Source organism: Spermophilus citellus, assembly GCF_964194105.1.
Source record: "Spermophilus citellus genome assembly, chromosome: 4".
Lineage (NCBI taxonomy): Eukaryota > Metazoa > Chordata > Mammalia > Rodentia > Sciuridae > Spermophilus > Spermophilus citellus.
Window position 1 is genome coordinate 140,382,124 of NC_138185.1, and position 25,420 is coordinate 140,407,543.

The following is a 25,420-nucleotide window of genomic DNA, read 5'->3' on the forward strand; positions in this document are numbered from 1 at the left end:
AAACAACAATAAATTTTCACACAAAACATCTCTTAGTAATTGCTACATATCCAAATTATGTAAAAATAAAAAAATCCTTCCTATAATCCAAATCCCATGGAATAATCTGTATAATTATGGGCATATAGATTGCTATATACATTTTTATAAATCTATTTTTTGGATAATAAGCAACAGCTACTCAGTTCTTGCTAACTATATAAATCTTTACACTACAAAATTTTTTTTTAAGAGAGAGAGAGAGAGAGAGAGAATTTATTTATTTTTTTAGTTTTTGGCGGACACAACATCTTTGTTTGTATGTGGTGCTGAGGATTGAACCCGGGCCGCACGCATGCCAGGCGAGCGCACTACCGCTTGAGCCACATCCCCAGCCCTACACTACAAATTTTTGACATATACACTCCAATGAAACTCCTTATAGACACATCTTAGCACATCTATAATATTTCCTTGTGATTAATTCCCATAAATGGAATTGTTGAGTAAAGCATGTGCATATATTCAATTATATTACCAAGCTACTTCCAGCAAGCGTATGTATCAATTGAAAACCCCTCAATAATATATGAGAGACTGTTTCCTTACATCTCTACCTGTGTTAAGCCTTAGCACTTTACCAATGTTTGTCCATCTACCAAGAAAAATATCTTATTATTTTCCAAAAATATTATCTGTATAATTTCTATAACTAAAATTAATAATAACCAAACATCTTTCTTTTTTGTGGGGGGGGGTATCGGGGATTGAACTCACCAGCAATTGGCCACTGAACACATCCCCAGCCCCATTTTGTATCTTACTTAAAGACAGGGTCTCACTGAGTTGCGTAGCACCTCACTTTTGCTGAAGCTGGCTTTGAACTTGAAATCCTCCTGCCTCCGCCTCCCAAGCTGCTGGGATTACAGGTGTGCAACACCACACCCAGATCAAACATCTTTCTTAATTTGGGGATATAATTGAGTAAAAAGTGTTCAAGCTTTAAGAAATTTCTGTTTTTGCTCAACTGTAATCCCTGAAAAGTAATAGCTACAAGGGAAACCTGGATATAACAAATGGCTAGGGATGTACCTCCGTAGCCTACAATGCACAAGACCCTGGGTTTAATAACCAGCACTGCAATAAATAAAATAAAATGAACATAAATTAGGTGAGAAATGCCAAAATTCTTCCATAAGAGCAAAAAGTTTAGTATATGATATCACAAAGTCTTAATTCACTCAGTCTCCAGCTTTTAAAAAAATCATGTATGGCAGTTATATACACCCAAATCCAATGCATTTAATATTGTGTACTGGCATAAGCTCATCTGTATTATACATAAAGTAACCCAGGCCAATGTTTAATGCACAAGGGAAATATGTTTTACTCTTAGCTGGTATAATAATTAGTCTCTTATGCTTGCTAAGAGGTTGTTTCATTTTTTATTTTTCCCAAGACTACTACAGTAATTTTGTGTGTTAAAAAAAAAGGGTACAGCAATAAAATAATATCAGATCTCTTAAATCATAATAGAAGACCTGTATAGAAAATAAAGACTCTGCTTCTCTCATTCTTTTGTCCCTTCTTCTAGTGTTAATTCTGAGACAGAGGAATAAATGATTTTATTTATTAATAAATAATTTCCAATAAATAAGTGTTGAAAAATATCATAGTCTACATTTGCTTAGAACTTCATTCTTATAGTTGTATATCACAAGTCACAAGATTAAAAAATGTGTGACTACATCATATCCAACAAGAAGTTTTAATAATTATGCTGTTGGTATTTTAGTAATTATACAATTGATATTTAAAATTATATGCTGAAATTAAACCAGTTATATGTATGTGCTTAAAGGCACAGAGCAGAAGAAACTCCTCATAATTCTACAAGCCCAACTAAATCATTATTAATATTTTGGTGTAGTATTTCCAGTATCAATTCATTTTCATTTTGGCCACAACCAACACCTATTCTGTTCACTAGATTTCTTTAGTAATTTTTAAGGATAATAAACAAATCCCTTAGTTTTTAGTTTTGTATTTGTCTATGAGCTTTGTCTAGAAACATTAATAGTATATGGTATTTTCTTTAAACACCCTGAACACAACAGTAATCTGTGATGAATTAAGTGGAAAGAACATTAAAAAATGTGTTAAGACACAATGTCTGGCAATAATAGTGAAGGAAAACAAGTCTGCTGTCCTGGTTTATATAAGAACTAAACCTTTCTATTGAAATGTTAGTTTACTCTAAACATGATAATAAGTTTGTAGAAATTGTTTACCATCTGAATCTATTTTTTGGATAATAAGCAACAGCTACTCAGTTCTTGCTAACTATATAAATCTTTATACTACCCTTTCTTTAGCTGGTAAATACATTTCTAGGATTGTACTCCAAGGTCACACTTGAATATGTAAACAAAAATTTACATAAATTTGAGGTAATAAATAAAATTTAATCTAAAAATATCAAGCTTTTAGAAATTAACTGTATGATAGTAAGACTAAAGAATGGTGATAGGTTTTGACTACAGTATCAAACCTATGTAACTAAGTTGCTAAGAATGCTTCTGAACTTGGGATCCTCCTGCTTCAGCCTCTGGAGCCACTGGGATTATAGGCATGCACCACCGTGCCCAGAAAAACAATCCTAATTTTTAAGACTTTTCTTCAAAAAGACTTTCTTGAGTACCAACTATGTACTGGATCAGTCCTGTCCTAGACACAAGGAATAAAAGATGAGCAAGATAGGATTTTAATTCCAAACAATGAGCCAGCTATGGTGGTGCAAACCTGTAATCCCAGCAACTCAAGAACCTGAGGATGACCATCAAGTTTGAGGCCAGCCTTAGCAATTTAATGAGACCCTCAGCAACTTAGTGAGACCCTATCTCAAAATAAAAATAAAAGGGCCTGGGGATGCAGCTCAATGGTAGAGCATGCCTGGATTCAATCCCCAATATCTATCCCCACACCCCCCCAAAAATCCATATGATACCCTGTTATGAAACCCTTCACAGAAAAACATGAAATGGGAAGGTGAGCTTCTTTCTGTTGACTTCATGTTTATAATCTGAATGAACACAATTATTACTCTGGGTTAAAAAAATTAAATAATGGGTCATTCTTTTAAACCATTTTAGTTGTCTTTACAAGTCAATCTGATATAAACACTACCTTAAATTAGTCAACTCATATTCGAAATAACTGTTTACCTATTTAAGATAAATTATGAAACTTAAGATGATATATTCTATTCCTAGTAAAGTGGTTAAATAAATTAGAATACACCATATTCTCCAATATATTTCAAAAGAAGAGCTGTTCTGTTAAAACTTCGGCACATCATGAAATAAACAGTACAGCACAAAGGTAAATTTAAGCGTTTTCTTTTGCAGTTTTAATTCTGGGCATTGACTCCTAAAACATTTGCTGTGGTTTTAATTATCTTAAGGAAAAGTTAAACTTCCTTTCTGTTCATGCATTAGTTTCAATTGCTGCATTAAAAAATTAGCACAAAATTTAGCAGTTCCAAAATATATCATCTCAGCTTCCATGAGTCAGAAAGTTGGGAGCAATATAACTAGGTGATTCTGGTTCAGTATTTCTCATTAGGACATCATTAGGATACAATCAAGATATCTTAACTAGGGCTGGGATTGTTAGTTCATCAGTGGAGCATGTAGCTAGCTTATGTGAGGCACTGGGTTCAATCCTCAGCACCACATATAAATTAATAAAGATACTGTGTATATCTACAGCAAAAAATATTTTTTAAAAAAATATAACAACAATAAGTGTTGGCGAGAATGTGGGGAAAAAGGCACACTCAAACACTGCTGGTGGGACTACAAATTGGTGCAGCCAAAATGGAAAGCAGTATGGAGATTCTTTGGAAAACTTGGAATGGAACCACCATTTGATCCAGCTATGACCCAATCCTCAGTTTATACCCAAAGGACTTAAAAACAACATCCTACAGGGACACAGCCATATCAATATTTATTGCAGCACAATTCACAATAGTTAAATTGTGGAACCAAGCCAGGTGCCCTTCAGTAGATGAATGGATAGGGAAACTTTGGTATATATACACAATGGAACATTACTCAGCATTAAGAGAATAAAATCATGGCAAAAAAAAATTGCAGGTAAATGGATGGAGTTGGAGAATATAACGCTAAGTGAAGCAAGCCAATTCCAAAAAACCAAAGGCCCAATGTTTTCTTTGATATAAGGATGCTGACTCATAATGGCGGTGGGGGCGGGGCATAGGAGGAATGGAGGAACTTTAGATAGGGCAAAGGGGAAGGAGGTGAGGGGAGGGAGGGGAGGGAAGAGGGCAAGGGGATGATGGTGGAATAAGTTAGATATCATTACCCTAAGGACATGTATGAAGACACGAATGGTGTGAAAATACTTTGTGTACAATCAGTAACTTGAAAAACTGTGCCCTATATGTATAATATGAAATGAATTGCATTCTGCCATCGTGTATAACAAATTAGAATAAATAATTTAATTTAAAAAATATCTTATGGTGTGAAAATACTTTGTGTACAATCAGTAACTTGAAAAACTGTGCCCTATATGTATAATATGAAATGAATTGCATTCTGCCATCGTGTATAACAAATTAGAATAAATAAATAATTTAATTTAAAAAATATCTTAACTAGATGATTCTAGCTCAGGATTCCTTGAATTCCAAAAGAAAACTCTGTGGGTCTTGTAAATCTTATTTTGACTCTCTCCATTAGATAAAAAGCATGATCATAAATTATTCTGAGCTGGGTGTGGTGGCAAATGTCTATAATCCCAGCAACTCAGGAGGCTGAGGCAGGAGGATCTCAAGTTCAGGGCCTGCTCAGCAACTTAGTGAGGTCCTGAGCAACTCAGAGAGACCCCATCTCAAAATAAAAAATAAAAAGGGCCGAGGATGTGGCTTAGTGGTAAAGCACCCCTGGGTTCAATCCCTGGTGCAAAAAATAAATTATTCTGAAACCTATGTTAAACTTCTGCTAAGGGACACATTCTTATACTTTTTCTAAACCCTATTATCCTAACTGAAATGTTCTCTGAGGCAGCACCTTAGAATTTTCTGAGGTCTTAACAAAGGAACTTTGGATATTTTTGGTATTCAAGAAACACCTTGCCCCTGTAATCCCAGAGGCTTGGGAGGCTGAGGCAGGAGCATCTAGAGTTCAAAACCAGCCTCAGCAATGGCGAGGTACTAACCAACTCAGTGAGACTCTGTCTCTAAATAGTATACAAAATAGGGATGGGGATATGGCTCAGAGGTTAAGTGCCCCTGAGTTCAATCCCTGCCCCCCACAAAAATAATTCTTAACTAGATGGTTCTGGCTTAGGATTCCTCACCAGGTTTGAGTCAGGACACCAGGCAAGTTATTGTCATTGAAGATCTTGTCTGGAGATGAACAACCGGCTCCCAAGATGACTGACAAATGTAAATGTGTTCACTGTCCCAAGGCTTCAGTTCCTCACCCCATGGACATCTACACAGAGTAGCTTGAATGTCCCCATAACATAGCAAGTGGGCATTCCCTGAAATAGTGGTGTATGAGAAAGACAGAAGCAGCAATAACCTACCCCTGGAGTCATACACTGTCATTTCTACAACATTATCTTTGTTAACAACACAACTCGATAATAGTACACATTCAAGGGGTGGGAGGATTATATTCCACTAAAAAGAAGAATATTAAAAATCTGTGATTCTCCTTTAACACCACCACAGTATTTTAAAAAACAAATTAAAACATGATACAAAAATGGTTCTTACTGAAATGACATTTAAATGAAAGGCTAGTATCTCTAGGGATAATGCCTATCTTCTATTTTATTATGAAAAAGAAACTAAGCAAGTACTTTAGTGTCTAAGATACAGAGACTCCTTTAGTGGTCTGTGTGTAAATTGTTGGACTGAGGGCACTAGAGATACTAGCGTACTATGAAGCAGGGATCCTATGGAGATAAACAGAATAATTATTCTTACTGCTTTTGCTACACCATAACCCTCTTCATCAGCTTCCCTTTCCTGATTCTAATTTTTTATTACTTTGCATGTCTCTATAATAACCTTCTCCTGGTTCATATCTTTTGCTTTTCTTACTCTGTGGCAAAATCTTGACACACATAATACTATCAGGGAACATGATTTTGAAAATAAATATTTTTCACAAAATTAATTGCTACTTGCATAAAGTCTGACAATTATGTTACAGCATTTATTTCCCCACACAATATTAATTAAATATAGAAATTATGTGAGACCAAATCAGAAGGATATTAAAATAAAAAAAACAGGTGTGATGGCACACACTTATAATCCCAGTGACTTAGGAAGCTGAGGCAGGAAGATCACACTCTCAAGGTCAACCAGGGCCACTTAAGGATGGTAGCACATTTATAACTTTCTTTTTTCTTGACAGGTTCTTGCTATATTGCCCAGGCTGGCCTTAAACTCATGATTATCCTGCTTTAGCCTCCCAAATAGCTGGGACATACCACCATTCTGGCTTCTTTTTTTTTTTTCCTTCCTCTTTAAGTGGTGCTATATGTCTCAAATTTTCTAAAACAAACATTCATATTTCAGATTTTAAAAGTATTAAAATGAGCAACTGTGTACATAAAACATTTTGCCATGTCTTTATGTCAAAACTATTTTATAAAAATAATGAGTAGTAATATATCAATATGACATATATGTATGAATTTGGGTATTTTAACTTATAAAAATTTAATACTTTTAGCAGCAAGTACGAAAAACACAGAAGAGTATTAAAAAGAAAGCTAAATTGCTTAGAATTCCACCTTAAAGGTAAACAACAAAAGCATTTTAACATTTTGGCTAAGTAATGAGGAAAACTGATAACAAAATTTTAATAGTTGCATGACAAATATACCTTATTCAACCATTCCCACCATCCTATTATTTAGATAGTGCCTTAACTTTTTTAATCATCAAATATTTAAATACATATACACACAATATTAAATCCATGTATAAAAATTTTTGTGTATGTTTTCTTCATATACATTGCTACAAACTGATTCCCTAAAGAGACACAAATGTTTCTTTTTTTAAGTTACTCTTCAATTGACACCAGTAACTTATGAGATTTCAAAAGAAATAGATTCTTTTAAAAAATTAGAAATGTCAACATGTGAACAAGTAGAGGTTTTTAAACACATACTGACAAACTGCTTTCTAGAAAAAAATTTACCAATCTGCATTCTCTTCAGTGGGGCATCATGGGGCAGTATCATTTTTTTAAAAGCTTCAGTCATTTGGCAACTAAAACTGTTAATTTGCTTTAATTTACATTATCTTTTAATTATAAGTTAGTCCAAACACAATGGTATCCATATGCTCATGAGTAATCTGCAATTCCTCTTCTGTGCATACAAAAGTATGTTAAGAACCTTGCCCATTTTTTTTTTTTTTTCTGGGGATGGGGTGTCTATAATATGTGTTAGTTTGGCCAGGCAGGCTCAGTGCCCATATTTTAGTCTAGATGTTGCTATGAAGGTATTTTTTAGATGCGACTAACATTTAAATCAGTAGACATGAAGTCAAGGAGATTTCCCTTAGCGCTGATAGCCTCATTCAAACAGCTGAAAAGGACCGAGATTTGCCTGGAAATCCAAATGAAGATACACCATGCCAATTTCCAGCATGCATGCTTGCCTGCCTGCCCTGTGGATTTCAAACTTTTGAACCACCACACTCCTGTGTACCAACTCCTTAAAGAAATAAAAATAAAAAACTCTCCCTCTACACATTCTATTTCTCTGGAAAAAAAAAAAACAGACAAATATAGCATCTTTGAATATTTTTAAATAATTTATAGGTTAGTTAATACTATGTCTAGTGATTTCCTCTAGATCTTTTATGGTTAGAAATTCTTTTCAAGCCAACGTACTTACTTGTAAGTCATCAGCTCCTTCAGCTTCATTTTTCAATGCTGGGCATCCTAAGAACACAGGTAAAAGTTAATTAAGCATAGCATTTCTGTCTTAGATTTTAGTATTCATTAACTGGTGTCATTAAATCCCTTCAGAAGACTGATCAGAAATTATTCTGGGCTGCCTGGCAACCCAGTTAGATATTGGTCACTGGTTCTTATCCTGTTGTTAAAAGGTGTTCCTTCATCTACAGATAAATTTCCAGTTACTTACTAAAGAGATGTTTCCTCTTCAGAATTTATAATGTCTTGTAATAGAGAGAAAATAACTAATGTTTCACAGTAATTTTCCTGAAGTAGAAATTAGATTGTTTTTCAAATTCTAATCTTTTTAAAGTAGCATTATGAAAACAATATCTATACTAAGCATTTACATGTTCCTGTCTGTTGTTTTTCTCATAAATTAGTTCATTTCTTCAAATTTCCCTGTAACATGCCCTCTTAAAAATATATAAATCACAATGTGGTCTTACATGTTTTGATTCAGTTATTTTACATAGAAAGTTATCTATTAATAAATATATTTTCCTTCCTAATTAGAAAAAATGTATATCTCACTTATTTCTCCCTTTATGTAAAAGTTTTAATGTGATTTCTTTTTGTTTAAATAAGCATTAAGCCAGTTTTACATGAAAATAAATACTTCCTTAAAAATCCGCATTTTAGGAGCTGGGACTGTAGCTCGGTGGTAGCACCACTTGCCTAGCACACGTGAAGCACTGGGTTTGATCCTCAGCACCACATAAAAATAAATAAAAAATAAAGGGCTAGGGCTATGGCACTTGCCCTTGAGGTAGCGCACTTGCCTGGCATGTGTGAGGTGCTGGGTTTGATTTTCAGCACAGCATATAAATAAATAAAATAAAGGTGTATCAACAATTAAAAATATATTTTAAAAAATCCACATGCTTTAGAAATTAATCACCTTGACAGACCACACATACAGCAGAATATCTCCCTAGGATTTTGATAGATCTTACTGGTTCCCTCTTCTTCAAACTCTTTATAAAACATTAGTCTTAGCTGAAGGCTACTGATATGTGCCAAATAACAAATGCAATTGGTAGAGATTATAATTTGACAAATATAAAATTGGCTAAGAAGTCCATTATTTCATCTTTCATCTTGTGAGATTTCCAGGCCTGTCACACAATGTAAAAGCTGGTAAGAACTACTGTGGGTTAACTTTTAAGAAAGATGACCTCTACTCTGTATATTTAACACATAACCTGATAAATAATCAAGGAAACCTACCTTGAGAAATATCCTCGATGGCTCTTCGAATGCCTCTATCAAAAGCCCTAGCATCAGCAGGACTTTGAAAGGTAAGGCCAAATTTCTTGTCATCAATCTTCCAGTGGTGAAATGTTGGAGTGACCTTATTATAAATAAGGTCTTTTTTAAGCATACATTCCAAAACCACCTGTCAAAAGTCATATACCAACATTAACTTATGTATTTCAAATGTATCTAAGGTTGCTCTTAGTTACAAAATAAGGTGAGAAAAATTATCTTTTTAAATAAATAATAGATAATAAATATTCTTTTTTTAATTTCAATTTAGGATTTTATTTTTTATTGATTTTTTAAAAAATAAATGACAGCAGAATGCATTACAATTCTTGTTACACATATACAGCACAATTTTTCATATCTCTGGTTGTATATGAAGTATTTTTGCACTAATTCATGTCTTCATACATGTACTTTGGATAATAATGTCTATCACATTCCACCATCCTTGCTGACCCCCTGCTCACTCCTTTTCCCTCCCAACCCTATGCCCTATCTAGAGTTCATCTTTTTCTTCCATGCTCCCTCCCTACCCTACTATAAATCAGCCTCCTTATATCAGAGAAAACATTCGGCATTTGTTTTTTGGGGATTGGCTAACTTCACTTAGCATTATCTTCTCCAGTTACATACATTTTCCTGCAAATGCCATGATTTTATTCTCTTTTATTGCTGAGTAAAATTCCATTCTGTATATATTACATTTTTTTATCCATTCATCTACTGAAGGGTATCTAGGTTGGCTCCACAGTTTAGCTATTGTGAATTGTGCTGCTATAAACATTGATGTGGCTGTGTCCCTGCAGTATACTGATTTTAAGTCCTTTGGGTATAGACAGAGGAGAGGGACAGCTGGGTCAAATGGTGATTCCATTCCCAGATTTCCAAGGAATCTCCATAAAAGTAATAAGCTCTTGATCTCAATTTACATCACAAAATCATTCAATAAAAAGCTCAAGAAGGTGGGGCTGGGGATATAGCTCAGTCAGTAGAGTGCTTGCCTTGCATGCACAAGGCCTTGGGTTCAATCTCCGGCACCAAAAAAAAAAAAAAAAAAAAAAAAAAAAAAAAAGCCTTAAGATGGGAATCAAAAAGACCATGCAATGTGTAAACAGGATGTTTATTATACTCTCATTTTAAAGAAAATACATACTCCCATATTTCCAAAAAAAACCAGGAATTATTTTTGGGAAAGAGGCAGGGGTGGTGATGGTAGTGGTGATAACAGAAACTTTAAAAGCACCTCCCTAAATTCTTTAAAAATCCATTAATATTTTGTTTGAGAATTTAATGGACATAGCAGCAGATCAAATTCCTGTTTTGCCACTTTCTCAGAATACATATTAAGTAGGTTACTTAACGTTTTAAAGCCATAATTTCTTCATCTTGAAAATAAGAATTGCAATATTAAATACCTCATATTATGGAATTACTTAATAAGCATTCACATAAAAAGCTCCAGGAACTGTGTGGAACAATATGACTTTGTTTGATTCCCCCCCCCCAACACTTTTATTTTGAAATGATATAAAATTTACAGAAAAGTAACAAGAATAACATAGAAATTCATGTCTGCCCTTTACCCAAATTTATCACATTTACTTTTAGCATTCCATCTCTCTTTCTCTCTGAATATCTCTATATATAAACATGCATTTATTTTATTCTGAACTATTTCAAAAAGCGTACATATATAATGTCCATTGCTCTTTAATACTTGAGTGTATTTCTTAAAAGCAATGCTGTTCTTTTATGTAATCATTGTACACTGATCATATTCAGAAAATTTAAAACTGAGACAACACTTTTATCTAATTTATAGTCTATACTCTAATTCTGTCCAGTGTGCTAATAATAACTTTTATAGCATTTTTAAAAACTTCTAGTGCAGGATCCATTGTAGGATGACAGATTACATTTACTTGTAATGTGTCTTCATTCTTTCTCAATCTGGAACACTTTTCTTAGCCTTTTATATCCATGACATTCATAGTATAATAAACATTAAATATCATAATTTCTATACAAAAGTAAATTTGTAGTAATCCTTGCAATTAGCCTAATTAGTGAAAAACGAAAACTACACATCTTAATTATTTTAGGGAACATCCTATAAAAAAGCAGGAGGAATTAAAAACCATCCAAATAAATCCTAGATCCCATATCCTATTTTATTTTTTATAGTACTCATATGATCAGATAGTTTTATTAATACGCAGGCAGAATACTTTTATAATAAGTATAAACCTTATCAGACAATTCTCCCTTGCTTCAATGTCTTCAGTCTTCTCAATGTTTTCAAGATTGAAGCCAAAATTCTTATCATGAAGTACTAGGGCCTGCATGAGTAAAGCTCCATTCTTATTCCCACACTCTTCCTAAATCTACGTTCACCCATCACTTAAATCCACCATTCACACCCTTTGGTGCCCACTCAGTACTAGTCTCTCTCTGGAACTCTTCCTTCATCTTAACCTTATAAAAACATTCTACTCAAGATACTAACTCTTGAGTTTGAATACAGTGGTGCACATCTGTATCCCCAGGGACTCAAGAGGCTGAGGCAGGAGGATCTCAAGTTTGGGGCCATAGCAACTTATAGAGATGCTGTCTCAAAATAAAATAAAATAAAAGGCTGGAGATGTAGCTTAATAGAAGAGTGCCCCTGGGTTCAATCTCCAGTATCAAAAACAAAAATTAAAACTCAAATAAACAACTCACATTTAACCTCCCAGGTAATGTCTTTTTTGATCCCTAGATTGGATATGGTCTGATAAGGTCTCTGGTGTACTTTCCTATATGTATTTATAATTTTGTTTTGTGTGTGTGGCGCTGGGGATTGAAGCCAGGGCAAGCACTTTACCAATTGAGCTATATCCCTATCCCGTATTTATAATTTTTTAAATGGAGTGACTAATCAATGCCATTAATCTAAAAGCTGAGTAAGGGCAGAGACTGCCACATTTGATCATCACTATATTCTGTCTTTATAATACAGTAGCAACCATACATTAAGTACTCAACAAATATTCCTCCTCAGAAAAATGCACACTGTTTTTCTAGAAATTATCAGATTTTATGTACTCCCCTTGAAACTCACCTATGGATCATATTAATTAAGAACCTCTGATACTTTAGGAATGATTCAGGTTCAACACAACCACTGGTATGCTAGAGCCTACTAATACTGGCTTCTGAGAGCCAAATGTTAATTTTTTTAGGAACTTTGCTGGTCATTATTAAAAACTAAATTATATATCCTTACAATTAAATAAGTTACACCAAAACCAGAGTAATAAATACCTAAAATTCATATTTTCCTAATTATTTACTGCATTTTACAATTACATATGTTCTTGAAACAGTAGTTTATCTCTCTCCTATCTACATGGTAAAAAAAATTACATAAGCTGTACTACTGCTAATTTCTTTCCAATGCTGAATTCAATGATGTATTTAGTGAGGTTATACTGACAGAAATCAACCAATGTGCAATTATGCAAATGCTAGAAATCACTGCCTTTGTTCCATCTTCAAAGCTGTTAAATCTTTTTTTTTTCTTTTGTAGTTGTAAATGAACAGAATGCCTTCATTTGTTTATTTTTATGTGGTGCTGAGGATTGAATCCAGTGCCTCATATATGCTAGGCAAGCACTTTGCCACTGAGGTACAGCTCCAACCATAACTGTTAAATCTTTATCAGTATGTCACTAACTATAATGATTCTTGATAGTAAGTTTTATTAATTCCAGAATAAATAACCAAGAAAGTGACTGTTTATAAGCAATGTAATGAAACTTCCTCAACAGTTCTGCTACCTATACTTTGATGACTCTACATGTATTAGAAAAGAATAGACATATATCCATGGCTTTTATGAATTAGTTTTTTGCTAAGGCATTTTAACACAGATTTATTACAAAAACATTTTGCTGGGCATGGTGGTGGTACATGCCTGTAATTCCAATGACTTGGGAGGCCAAGCAGAAGGATGATGAGTTCAAAGCCAGCCTTAGCAACTTAGCAAGACCCTGTCTCAAAATAAAAAGGGATAGGGATGTTGCTCAGTGGTAAAGCACTTTGGGGTTAAATCCCCAGTACCAAAACAAACAAACATTTTGAAACAATAATAATGATTCAATTGATAATTAAATCAGTTCTGGAATTCAAGAAATATACTATTACATCAGGGATTGCGGCAATGTTTTTACTATATTCATTCATAAATAGTAGGAGTGTAGTATTTCAGAAATTATGTTAAATTGAAATTGTGGCATATATTGTAATCCTAGCTAAAGGTTAAATATATGCTAACTATGAAAAATATAGATAAATAAGTAAACTCTGGAATTCAAGACAAAATGAAAACTACTCAGCAAAAATGTATTAAAATCTAATTTGTTAAAGGGACAGAAAAAAAAGGCTTCCTCCTACACTACCAGGTTAAGAGAGAGGGAGAAAAAAGATGGTTAATGAGAATGGATCTATGAGTAAAAAGTGTCCAAAATAAAATGATTCAGCTATGAAAAGTAGAAGGGACAGGATTCCAAGGATGGAGAATTGGTATAGTTGAGAGGAGTTTGGTATAGTTGTTAGTTAAGTTTGTGGGCTCACTAGCTAAAACCAATTGGGTCAACTAGTCTCCACCAATTACTAACCAGCTCACTTCTGAGAATTAATTAATGTAATACATGAATTATTCAAAATAATGCCTTTCATAGTCAACTATCAATAATAACTAGTAGTGATGATGATGTTGGTCACTAGGTAATACCACTTGTCGATGATAAGTTAGTAGATATGACAGGCTGGGAGTCGTGATTTGTAGGGGAGATATTTTTTGAGTACAGTACAGGAAAGTTTCTGAATGGTAAGTATAGATACTCCATACTTCAAAGAGCTTATGTGAATAGATTCTGAAGAGCTTATGTTAATCAATTCTAAAAGCAATGAAAATATTTTAATGTGCAAAGTTTTCCCTTCATTTGAAAGAAATTCCAGGGTAAGAATTTATAAAAGGAAAAAAGGGGGATAAGGGGGGTGGGGGACTGTGGTCATTAAACTAAATCTTCTAAAGATGTGTTCTATTTTGGGAAATATAGAGCAAAACTCCCATCATAAAACTACTGTACTGTTTGCCAGAAGTTTTCAAAATAGACCAACCCAAAAATGGATACAAGTGCATTTTTGTTTCACTAACAACAACATAATAATTTGGGAGAGGAAAGTAAAATTAAATATATATTTTTAAAGTAATATGTACTTTATTATAGTTACTACCTACAATTAATTACATGTTTACAAATAATATTATCCAAGAAGCAGTGTAGTTGGTAACAATTTTACTGTAGCTTTCTGAAGTATCTTTGAATCAAATGAAAAATCATTTTGTTTTTTGGAATAAAAATTCCAAATTCAAATTAAATTTATTCAATAACCCAAACTGATTTAATATCTCAGACTTGCCTCATATTACGAATGTCAGTTTTCTAGATGATATAAAAAGTACTACCTTTTAGGAAAGATACTATGATTTTTATTAAATATGAAATTATATTGTAAAAAGTACTTTTTTTTACTAATTATTAGTAAAAAAAAATGTGTTTAGTGCTGTGTTCTGACTAGGATTTTAAAAATTAAAAAAAAAATAACAGAAGCAACAATGGCAGTGATTCTCACATAATAATAGTTTAGCTAACACAAAAGAGAAGAAGGAAAATAGTATTACTTTTTTATAATTATGGCACATATTTTAACACATATTATTTTTGTGGGACTAAACCATATAAAAGATGAAATACTCAACAATCAAACCCATACACACTCACACAATTTTACTTCCATTCAAAAAAGACAGTAAATGAAACACTACTAATATTTAGTTTCCAAACTACAATAAGCACTCACTTGGACCTAGTTCTCATTAAAATAAACAACTAAACACATAAGAGGCAAGAACATATGCATATTATGCAAACAATAAAAATCAAAATACAGGGCTGGGGGCATGGCTCAGTGCTAGAGCACTTGCCTACCATGTATGAGGCACTGGGTTCAATTCTCAGTACCACATATAAATAAATAAAAAATAAAGGTCCATCAACAACCAAAAAAATATTTCAAAAACAAATCAGAATACATTGCAAATTGAAGAATAAAACTGAACTGTATGTGCACACCCATGGCTACAGGGTTCTAAAAAATTGTACACCTGGAAACTTATTTGACATCACTAATATCAAGTAAAAGTGAAAAATGTTGAATGATAACCAAACAAAATGAACTCTTAAAAAGTACAATGAAACGTAAAGTTCAGTTTACTTAATAGATAAATGCTTCCACAGATTTTCCATGAGACCCATAATAAACTGACAAGTATATAATCACTGTAAGATATTTAAATATCTGTCTCAATAACTGGTAGATGAAATAGACACAAAATTAGGAAAGATAAAGAATATTTAAACATCAGCATTAAAAATTTGATCTAGTGACACTTAGAAACCTGCATAAAATAAATGCCTAAAAAATATTCATCAAAAATACACGAAATATTTAAATAAATTAGTCATATCCTCACAACATATGTCTTGAAAGAAGAATTGTTATCACACAGTCTATATTCTTTAAATAGCACACAGATCAAAACTAGTTTAAAATAATCTGTTTTTTTGAAAACATTTCTACCAATTTCTAAAGGAAAAAAATCAAGGAAATCAGCATGAAAATTATGCAATAACCACATATAAACATATGGGGGCGAAGTTGTAGCTCAGTGAGTAGCTTAGCATGTGTGAGGCCTTAAGTTTTATCCCCAAAACCACAAATACAAAATGAAAAGATAAATTAAAAAGAAAAGAAATGTACATAACTAAGCCAGAATTTTAAAAGATATCTATAAAGTAAAAATTTAAGAACAGAAAAAAAGAAAATCTGAAAACAAAAGAACTCAATGTCAAATGTAAAATGCTAAATATAACAAATCCAAAGAAACAAAGAAAAGAAATATAAATTACAAAAATAATAACAATCCCTTCCCCCCCCCAAAAAAAAAGACCCGTTATACAAAAAGGAAGAATGAAGAATTCCTTCTACCTCATTTGTTTTCCTGTTCAGCTATGGATACGAATCACATGGATTCCTATTTTAGTCCATGTATGACAATCATTTACAAAGAGAACTTTCTCATACTAATTCTTTTGTCTTTTAAACATGATTCTTTTGTTTGCTCCTTTACTTAGTGGCACAAGATAGAGGACATTCTGGGCAAGGATGCTTTAATGTGAGTGAAGCTAATTGTGGGGAAACATTAGGCAAGTCCAAACTTTCTACAAAAAAACTGTCCAGTATTCTTACATATGTCTATGTCATGAAAGACTGAGAAATTATTCAGCTGATGCTATAAGATCTTGCACTGAAGAAACAAAAATGTTGAAAGAACATTAGGACAGTTACTTGCTCATACATGTTGGTGGCAATGTATTATGGCAAGCCACTCTGAACAGAAGTTTGGCATTTTCTTATACAACTAAACGTGCAACTACCATACAGCCTAGCAACTACACTCTTCATTACTTATAGTAGCCTTATCTGTAAAACAGCCCCTCAATGAAAACAGCCTAGATGTCTTTCAATGGCTAAACAAACTGTGGTATATACATATGACAGAATACAACTCAACAAAAAATGGAAAAACTCTTGACATTCAACCTACATGAAACCTCGGTGAATTATGCTGAAAGAAAAAAGCCAATCCTGAAAGACTGCATACTTATGATTTCACTTTTATAACATCTTTGAAATGACAAATTATAGAAATAATCAGGAAAACAGATTAGGGGCTGCCAGTCTAAGAGGGAAATGGACATGGTTAGAACAGTAATAAGGGAGGAGTTCTTACAGTCACTAGACTGTTTTTATCTTGTCTGTGAGAGTTGACAAATGATAAAACTGTATAATACACTAAAAAAATAGTAAAATGAAAAATCTAAATATGGTAGATGGTATCAACATGAATATCCTGGTTGAAATGTTATAATAGTTATAAAAAATATTACCATTCAAAAAACTGGTTAGAGGGTACACAGGATCTCTTTATATTATTCTTTCACAAGACATTTATAATCTATAATTTCCTCAATAAAAATATCAATTTTAAAAGTCTGTGGAACATTGATAAAACCAGATTTCATAAAAATATGTATGAAATTCTGGTGGGGACTATAAGGACATTTCCATTCATGATAAAGGATATCTCAAAATAACCAACATCAGCCTTCTTCACATAATACTATAAATTCCTTTAGATTCACAAAGATAGAAGTCCTCAATCATCAATATTATCTAACATTATTCTGAAAATTCTAGTGAGTACCATAAATAAAAGATACAGGAAGAGCTTTTAAAAATATCAGATACCAGAAAAGATGACAGAGAGATCATTTACAATAGCTCCCCAATTTCTTATGTAGCTATGAAAAATTTAAATGAATGTACCCATGGGGGACCAAAAAATTTAAAAAAAAAACTGTTTATAGCATTCTGAAAGATAAGCAAACAAATACAGCATCTCAGAAGAGCTAAAGACAATTAATGAAGGAGTAACTACTTTAGCAGATACTAAACTCTATATAAAAGTTATAATAATTGGGCCCCTGAAATGTTGTATGTTGACACTGGACACCCATTGCCACACACCCCACCCCACTTGTGGCTTTATCTGGAGTTAAGACTTGTGAAAAGGTGATAAATCAGATCACAGAGGTGGGCGCATAATCATATAAGACTGGTGATCTTGTAATAAAAGAAATATCAGAGCAATTCACTTTAGGCCACGTGAGGACACAATAAGGAGACAGTGTGCAATCTAGGCAGAGCCCTCACCAGAAACAGAATTGGTCAATAACTTTATCTTTGACTCGACAGCCTTCAGATCTGTAAGATTAAGTTTCTGTTTAAGTTATCCAATCTATGTTTTGTTACAGCAGCCTGGACAGACTATACAGTCTATACAGGAAGCCCAGCGCACAGAAGTTTCTCCAACAGCAGCTGATTTTTTAATAAGGAATAATATTGAATGAGCAACTACAAGACTGGTACATTCAAATTGTAATTTAGATTCTAATACAACAAAAGTAGTGAAAGGGAAGGCTAACATGTAATGCAATAATTTGAGGTCAAAGTCTGGAATTTAATTTAACTATTAAGGAGATTGTAACAGTTTAACTAATTAGAATGTAACAGAAATATATCACAAACAGGTATGAGAGAAAGATGAAGCCAAGATAATACTGATGAACTTGACAGAACAATCAGTAAACATCAATACAAACCAATATATGTTAATAACTAAAGAATGGAATTATATTAATTAAAAACAAATAACTGAACAGTAAAGATGAAATGTGAAAAACAGCTGGGGATGTACCTCAAGCAGTAGCGCGCTCGCCTGGCATGCATGCGGCCTGGGTTCGATCCTCAGCATCACATACAAACAAAGATGTTGTGTCCGCCGAAAAACTAAAAAATAAATATTAAAATTCTCTCTCTCTTTAAAAAAAAAAAGAAAAGAAATGTGAAAAACAGTAAACAGTAGCTTGAAGGAAAGTGAAAGAATTAAGCTGAGGTTGTCTGAGAAAATAAAAGCAACCAGGAAGATAAACTGGCAAATATTCTAAATCTTTATTTTTGAAAACCAGTTATCACAAATATACAAGAGGGGGTGGATGTTTTTCCCCTCTTCAAGAAATACTGGTAAAGTTAAAGAATAAATGGTTGTAGAAGAACTGCTGGGAGAAAATTTAAAAAAAATTCATGATTATAGAAAAATATATTAATAGCACAATTCATTATGTTTTCAATTTGGATTGACCCTGAATTGAACAGGTAATTTTGGATTGGTAGAAAATTATGATTAACAATTCTCCCAATTCCAATTATTTACAACAAAACTGGTTTGCCCAAATACTTTCTCTTCCCAATTTTCCTACTTTTTCATTTTTTTCCATAAAAAAGAAAATTGTTTGCTGTCACTGTTGTTTACTGAGAACTAGTGAGCTATCTAGGAACATTATCTACTCTACATAAATTCCTCATAATATAGTATCTTTATAGTTCCATATTTATTAATGGAAAAGAAGAAAGGACATTTTTCTTAAGTTCAATGCATGATACTTTTGATTACCCATGAATAAATCAGTAAAGCAATACCAAAAATTTTTCCTTGAGAAAAAGGCAGTTGAAGACAAATGATGTAAGGACAAGCTCATAAACCTATTTTTTGTGTTGAGATAAGAAAATGGGCTTGCCTCTAGGAAATTATTAGGAAATACTAAAGAAATATTACACCCAAGCTTTAAAAAGTTCCTTATGGTAAATGACCAAGAGGCTAGAAGGAGCAATGAAAACTGGGAGGCTTAATTGCAGCAGCACAAGTAGGCTATGAGAGAGGGAGAGATGGAAAAGACGAAATAAAACCAAGAATAAAGACCTGCTTGAACAAATGGAGAATCGCTGGTAATTCCTAGATTTACCACTATTGCTCTTGCACAATTTCATGCCACATGTTAAAAGAATGAAGAGGCAAGCTACTGGCTGGGGAAAAAAAAGAACTTTTGCAAGCCACATATTTCCACAAAGGACTAGTATCTAGACTATATAATGAACTCTCAAAATTCAATAGTAAAAAAGCAAATAATCCACTGAGGAAAAAAAGGCTAAGATTTTATATAGTGTGGCTTAAAAACTTAAAGAGTATAAATTCATTTTATTTTTAAGAATGGTCAAGATTTGGAAATCTGGACATACAAACTAAAACAGAAGGTGTTATTCATAATGTAAATCATCTTCAAACAAATGTTATCTACTTTCTCAGGAAGGCCCTCCTTGGATGCTGTACCTAAATATTAACCAATCCTCCTCCCTCCAAAAACTCCCTATATTCCCTTCCCCCAGCACTATCTAGCATATTATTTATTTTACTGATTTATTTAACCCTCATAGAATATATACTCTACTTAAGAATAGAGATTTCTGCCTGTATTCATTTGCATATTCCCAATGCCTACAAGAGTATCTGACACACAGTAGCTGTTCAACGTTTGTTCCATGAATGATTGACTCACCTTTAAAAAGGGAGTAGTAAAAGGGAATATGAAATTTCTTTAGCATAAAGGTAAAAACTTGGCAACAAATCATCTATTAAGATATGAATAAGAGTAGTTTACAAGACTGCAGAAAAAAATTAAGAGAATTGTAATGAAAATAAATAATAATAATAATAATAAAAGATACCGAAGTCAGAGAGAATCTAGTGTAACAGGAGAAAATAGGAGACAAATAAAAAAAGGCATGAAATTGAAGAGAAGAATAAAAAGAAAATGACAGGAAATTACAAAATTCCTCAAATGGAACAGTTGTCAGTAACCACCAGATCTAGGAAAGTAGCCTCCTGAAATAAAGACCAGAAGGTCAAGAGACTGCAAAGAATAGTAGCAAAGATTGATGATGAGGTGCAGGTGTAGAAAAGTTACTTATGAGAAACAATTACTAATGTCAGTGGATGAGAATGAAAGCTAGAGGATGGTGATTGGAATGGTACCGAGTAACAATAAAGAGATTTATGTACACAGGTGACAGTAGTAGCCGGAAAGAGCAATGAGGAATAATGACAATTCTGTACCACCTCTACCCACCCTTTACCTAACTGTGGTATTCTAGATATCAGAACCTATCTTTCAGGAGAAAAAAAAAAACTGCTAGGAAGGCTGAATCCTAAGAAATGATAGTTAAGGCAACTAGTTTTTAATGGATAAAAAATTCTGCAGGACTGAAGTTTCACAGTGGAATAATTCACACAGGCATAGTGGAAAAGCTTAGCAGGAAATTCCTGTTTTGAACTTGTGTAGGTTCAACCCAAGGCAAAAAGATGTTTCCCTGGTCTTCTGAGACTTTCTTGTGATAGAAAGGGGATGAGTTTTATTTTTAATATAGCTACTGCTATATTATAAATGCTTTATTTTTCTTCCTAGAAAACAATCATTCCAATTTTATTTTAGTCTCTAGTAACCGGCAAGAAACTCCATTTTGAAAAAAAAAAAAAAAAAAGTGTTCTTTCTATTTATTTAGGTACTTGGGATTGAATCCAAGGGCAATTTACCAGCGAGGTACATCCCCATTCCTTGTATTTTTTTGGAGACAAGGTCTTACTAAGTATCTTAGGAGCTTGCTAAATTGCTGAACCTTGAACTTGGGACCCTCCTGCTTCGGCTTCATGAGTTGATGGAATTACAGGTGTGCACCCCAGCAAAAGCTGTGGTTTTTTTTTTTTTTTTTTTTTTTAAACAAGAGGAAACTTTGAGTTTTATAAACAACTTTTTATTCACAACCTAATAATTTACTAATCCTAAAAATAATTCCTTACTCTCCGTGGCAACTTCCTAAACTAGAAATGCTTCTTGTTTTCCCTTTTTCCGTTTCAAAATATGCTTTGTCACTCTAGGTTTAACCCTGTTTATTCTTGCTTTCACAGAGCATCTTAAGTAATTCAGTTTTTTAAAGATCATCCTACTGATTTATTTATCCTCTCCTGTCTTCTGTTATCTCTTAGCAGATATGCTTTTAAAAGCCTTACTTTAATTATATGAGTAAATTTACAGTATTTGTCTAATATGTAAACTTAAAGAATAACTATTTTAGATTCCTATGGTAATGAAACACTGTTTGGCAGTAAATAAATATTTTAGCAAATTTAATAGGCTACTATTGACAGTTAATTTAGGTAACTATAAAGAATCTAAAGGTACATTATAATTTAGTATTTTATATTTCCATACTACATACAATTAGCTAAAAATGGCCAAATAACAACCTGTATAAATGGTAAATATTTTAACAAAATATCTATAAGAGTGTTGTACTTAAAGAACAAGCTGTATCTAATGAAAATTAAATGTAAGAAAATTTCTATCATGAGAATGTACAGCTCCTTTTAAGTTACATGTTGAGTCAAAGTTCAGTTTGCATCTTACAAAATGTTGTCCAAAATAACAATAACTTTTATTAAATAAAGAAATCAAGGTTGAACAAATTTAGAAGGAAATGGAGAATGCAACACATACTCAAAAAAGAGATTCTGCAAATCCTTCCTACAAAGAGGACCATTCTATCCCAGAGTATCTACAAGAAAGACAGTACATTTACTTTCTTATGCTATAACAACCAAGCCTGGTGTTTCTTTCAAAGTCTTTGTCAATCAAAATTAAAGCATGAAAGACAATTATTCAGTGCTTTCCAATACTTTTCTCCTCAAGCACACACTGGGGGAAAAAAAAAAAACTGTAAGGCAATCAGTCTGGATGTTCTGATTACTTTAATCCAGTAAAGGTGAAATGCATTGGCAAACTGTAATTTAGGGAAGGATCATAAGACAACCTAGAAAATAACCTCTTCCTCTACAGGCATCATAAAAGAGAGTAAGTTATATGTAAATATCATAGGAAATAATTTTTGATTACTTCTAGTAAGAAAATGCATGGGTGAGTGAGTAATGACTCAACATAGAATGATGCCTTCTTAGAAAAAATTCCTGGGCACCCTGCTTTTTATTTGTACTGGCTCTGTTATTTAAAAAAAAAAAAAAAAAAAAAAAAAAGAGTACAGCTGTCCCTCAGTATTTAAGGAGGTTGGTTTCAGAACCCCCACCCAGGCCCCAGCAGATACCAAAAGGTGAGGATGCCCAAGGCCCTTACATAAAAAGGTGTAGTATTTGCCCACAATCTACACACATCCTCTCATACAGTTTAAATTATCTCTAGATTACTTATGATACTTAGTACAATTGCAAATGCTATGAAAGTAGTTTTATACTCTGTTGTATAGGGAATAATGAGTAGGAAAAAAGTAAATGTTTTTAGTATTTAAAAAAAAAAATTATTCCTCAGTTGGTTGAATCTGCAAATGCAGAAACTGATTCCAAGGACCAACTGTATAACATAACCCTCTAGGAAATAATAAGAAGAATTATTTTTAGTACATATAATTGTAAATCAAAGGTTGCAAAAGTCTTCTGCAATAGCACTGTTTCTCTCATCATTGAGAAAAGTTCTTTCTTCTTCACTATGGTTGCTAGTATTCTAACTTACAAACATCCTTTAAAATATTATCTAGTATGTCTTTTTAGCCAACAAATAACTATGTGCACTTTCTTTTTTTTTCTTTTTTCTTTTTAATATTTATTTTTTTAGTTTCCGGCAGACACAACCATCTTTGTTTGTATGTGGTGCTGAAGATCGAACCTGGGCCGCATGCATGCCAGGCGAGTGCACTACTGCTTGAGCCACATCCCCAGCCCCTAAGTGCACTTTCCTTTATTGTTTATCTATTATTTCTTAAAGGTTACAAATTTATTCATGGAGCACTGGGGCAAGAAGTTCACATGTAATTATATAACCAAGAGGCAAATGGGTACAGAATCATTTTTGTCAGTTTTTATATAATGAACTATTACATAGGAAAAACTGTGAAAATGAACTGTTTTATTACTGAGAAAGCTTTTAAAAGAAAGCTATCATTAATTTGGGAAGAACCTGGTAGTTACAGTGTACTTCTTTAAAAAAAAAAGAAAAAAGAAAGAAAGAAAAAAAGCAAAATCCAGAAAGAGAGACTAGAAGAACACTAATCAATAAAAATACCAATGGAAACGAACAGTAATGATTGTGAAAGTATGTATACTTCTAATTCATCACTGGGTTCTTCAGAAATAGTGCTGGAAGTCTATCACTAAGCAGAGGAGGCCAATTATCTGCTTACTTCAATGCTACCATCTCATTTCTCGTCCGACTCTGCAACACTGCTGTTTTCAATTGATTGCCATGTTACTACCTCTGCCTTTGATCAAGTAAGTCCCCACAACCTAGAATGCTTTACTATAGCTAATCCCTGTAAGAAATATGGCAACCCTCCATTTTTTCCTTTATGTCGACTCTGAGATGTTTATTATCTGTTTTACAAATAACAGGGTTCCTCAAGGAGAATTAACTAGGTGAAACAACAGGTGTTCTGATTTCTGGTCAGTACTTTTAGCAGAAGAACCTATTTTCTTGCTAACATATCATGATTCCATACTCTAGGAGGAGATTAACTGTGTTTCTCTCTCCCTCTTAAGCCCTATTCACAGGGAATAGATTTATGTTCTTTCTGAATCCCATGTTTATTTTTATTAGCTTTATGTAAAAGCCACATTCTGAACCATCACTGAATCCATTAATCTGAGTTATCTTTGACCAGCCTCAACCTCACTCTAATATAGATTTGTTCCTTTAATTATTCTAAAATAAACTGTTCATCTCTGTTAATATACCCAAAATTGTTTTAGTAATTTATTTTCTATTTTACATCTAAGTCATCTTTTCCTTGTTCTTATGATTTTCCTAGCAAGTTTTCTCCCAACTCTTACTCCATTTTTGACTTTTTAAAAATTTCTATTATTTTAAAGTTTCATTAAAAAAAAAAAAACACCTTAGATCTTATTTTGCTCAATTTCTAAAATCTACAACTTATTTTTCAGCAACATTTCCAGTTATCTTTGCTCATACCAGAAACATTATACTCTAGACAGGTCACTATAAGCCTTTTCTTAGATGTCTTCAAGCTTTAAAAAATATTATCATGTGTCACGTATCATTTCATCTAAGGCTAAAAGCACCTTTAAATATTTAAACTTTTTAAAAGATAACATGTTAAATTTATTATATTCACTTCTGACTTCAATTGGATTTTCTACAACACCAAATGCCACTCTTGTTAATTGAGATACACTGTGTGTGTAACAGAAGTAAATTATAAAATTTTAAAACACTTTCAAGATGATTTAAGGTAACTTTCCCTTTAACTCTCCATGTGACGGGGCCACAGATAAGTTAAACAACTCAAGAAACCAAAACCCCCCAATAAAAGAAGGTTGTATTCAAAATGTTCATGTATGAAAGAATTATTTGGATAAAGAGTTGTTTATTAAAACACACTTCCACAAATACAACACATAAGTTAAACAGTCTCATAAACTGGTTCACAAATGTATATTTAAAGGGAATTCTAGTTACTTTCAAGGGTCTTAAAAATTTCAAGTACTTTTCATTTTGGTTGTTTATGCT

At 32.9% G+C, this 25,420-nt stretch overlaps 1 protein-coding gene across 3 annotated transcripts in view; it reads right to left on the reverse strand.

Annotated features, from left to right (window-relative positions):
- SPRED1 (sprouty related EVH1 domain containing 1) overlaps positions 1-25,420 on the reverse strand; it is a gene marked incomplete at its 5' end in the record, with an annotated part of 84,470 nt that overhangs the window by 19,357 nt on the left and 39,693 nt on the right. For 2 of the 3 annotated variants that reach the window (XM_081291298.1, XM_081291297.1), the window contains 2 exons: positions 7,939-7,985; positions 9,231-9,399. The exons of the other annotated variant lie outside the window; for it this stretch is intronic. In XM_081291298.1, coding sequence (XP_081147424.1) covers positions 7,939-7,985; positions 9,231-9,399 — 216 coding nt within the window. The remainder of the gene's footprint in view (positions 1-7,938; positions 7,986-9,230; positions 9,400-25,420) is intronic. 3 annotated transcript variants of the gene reach the window in all.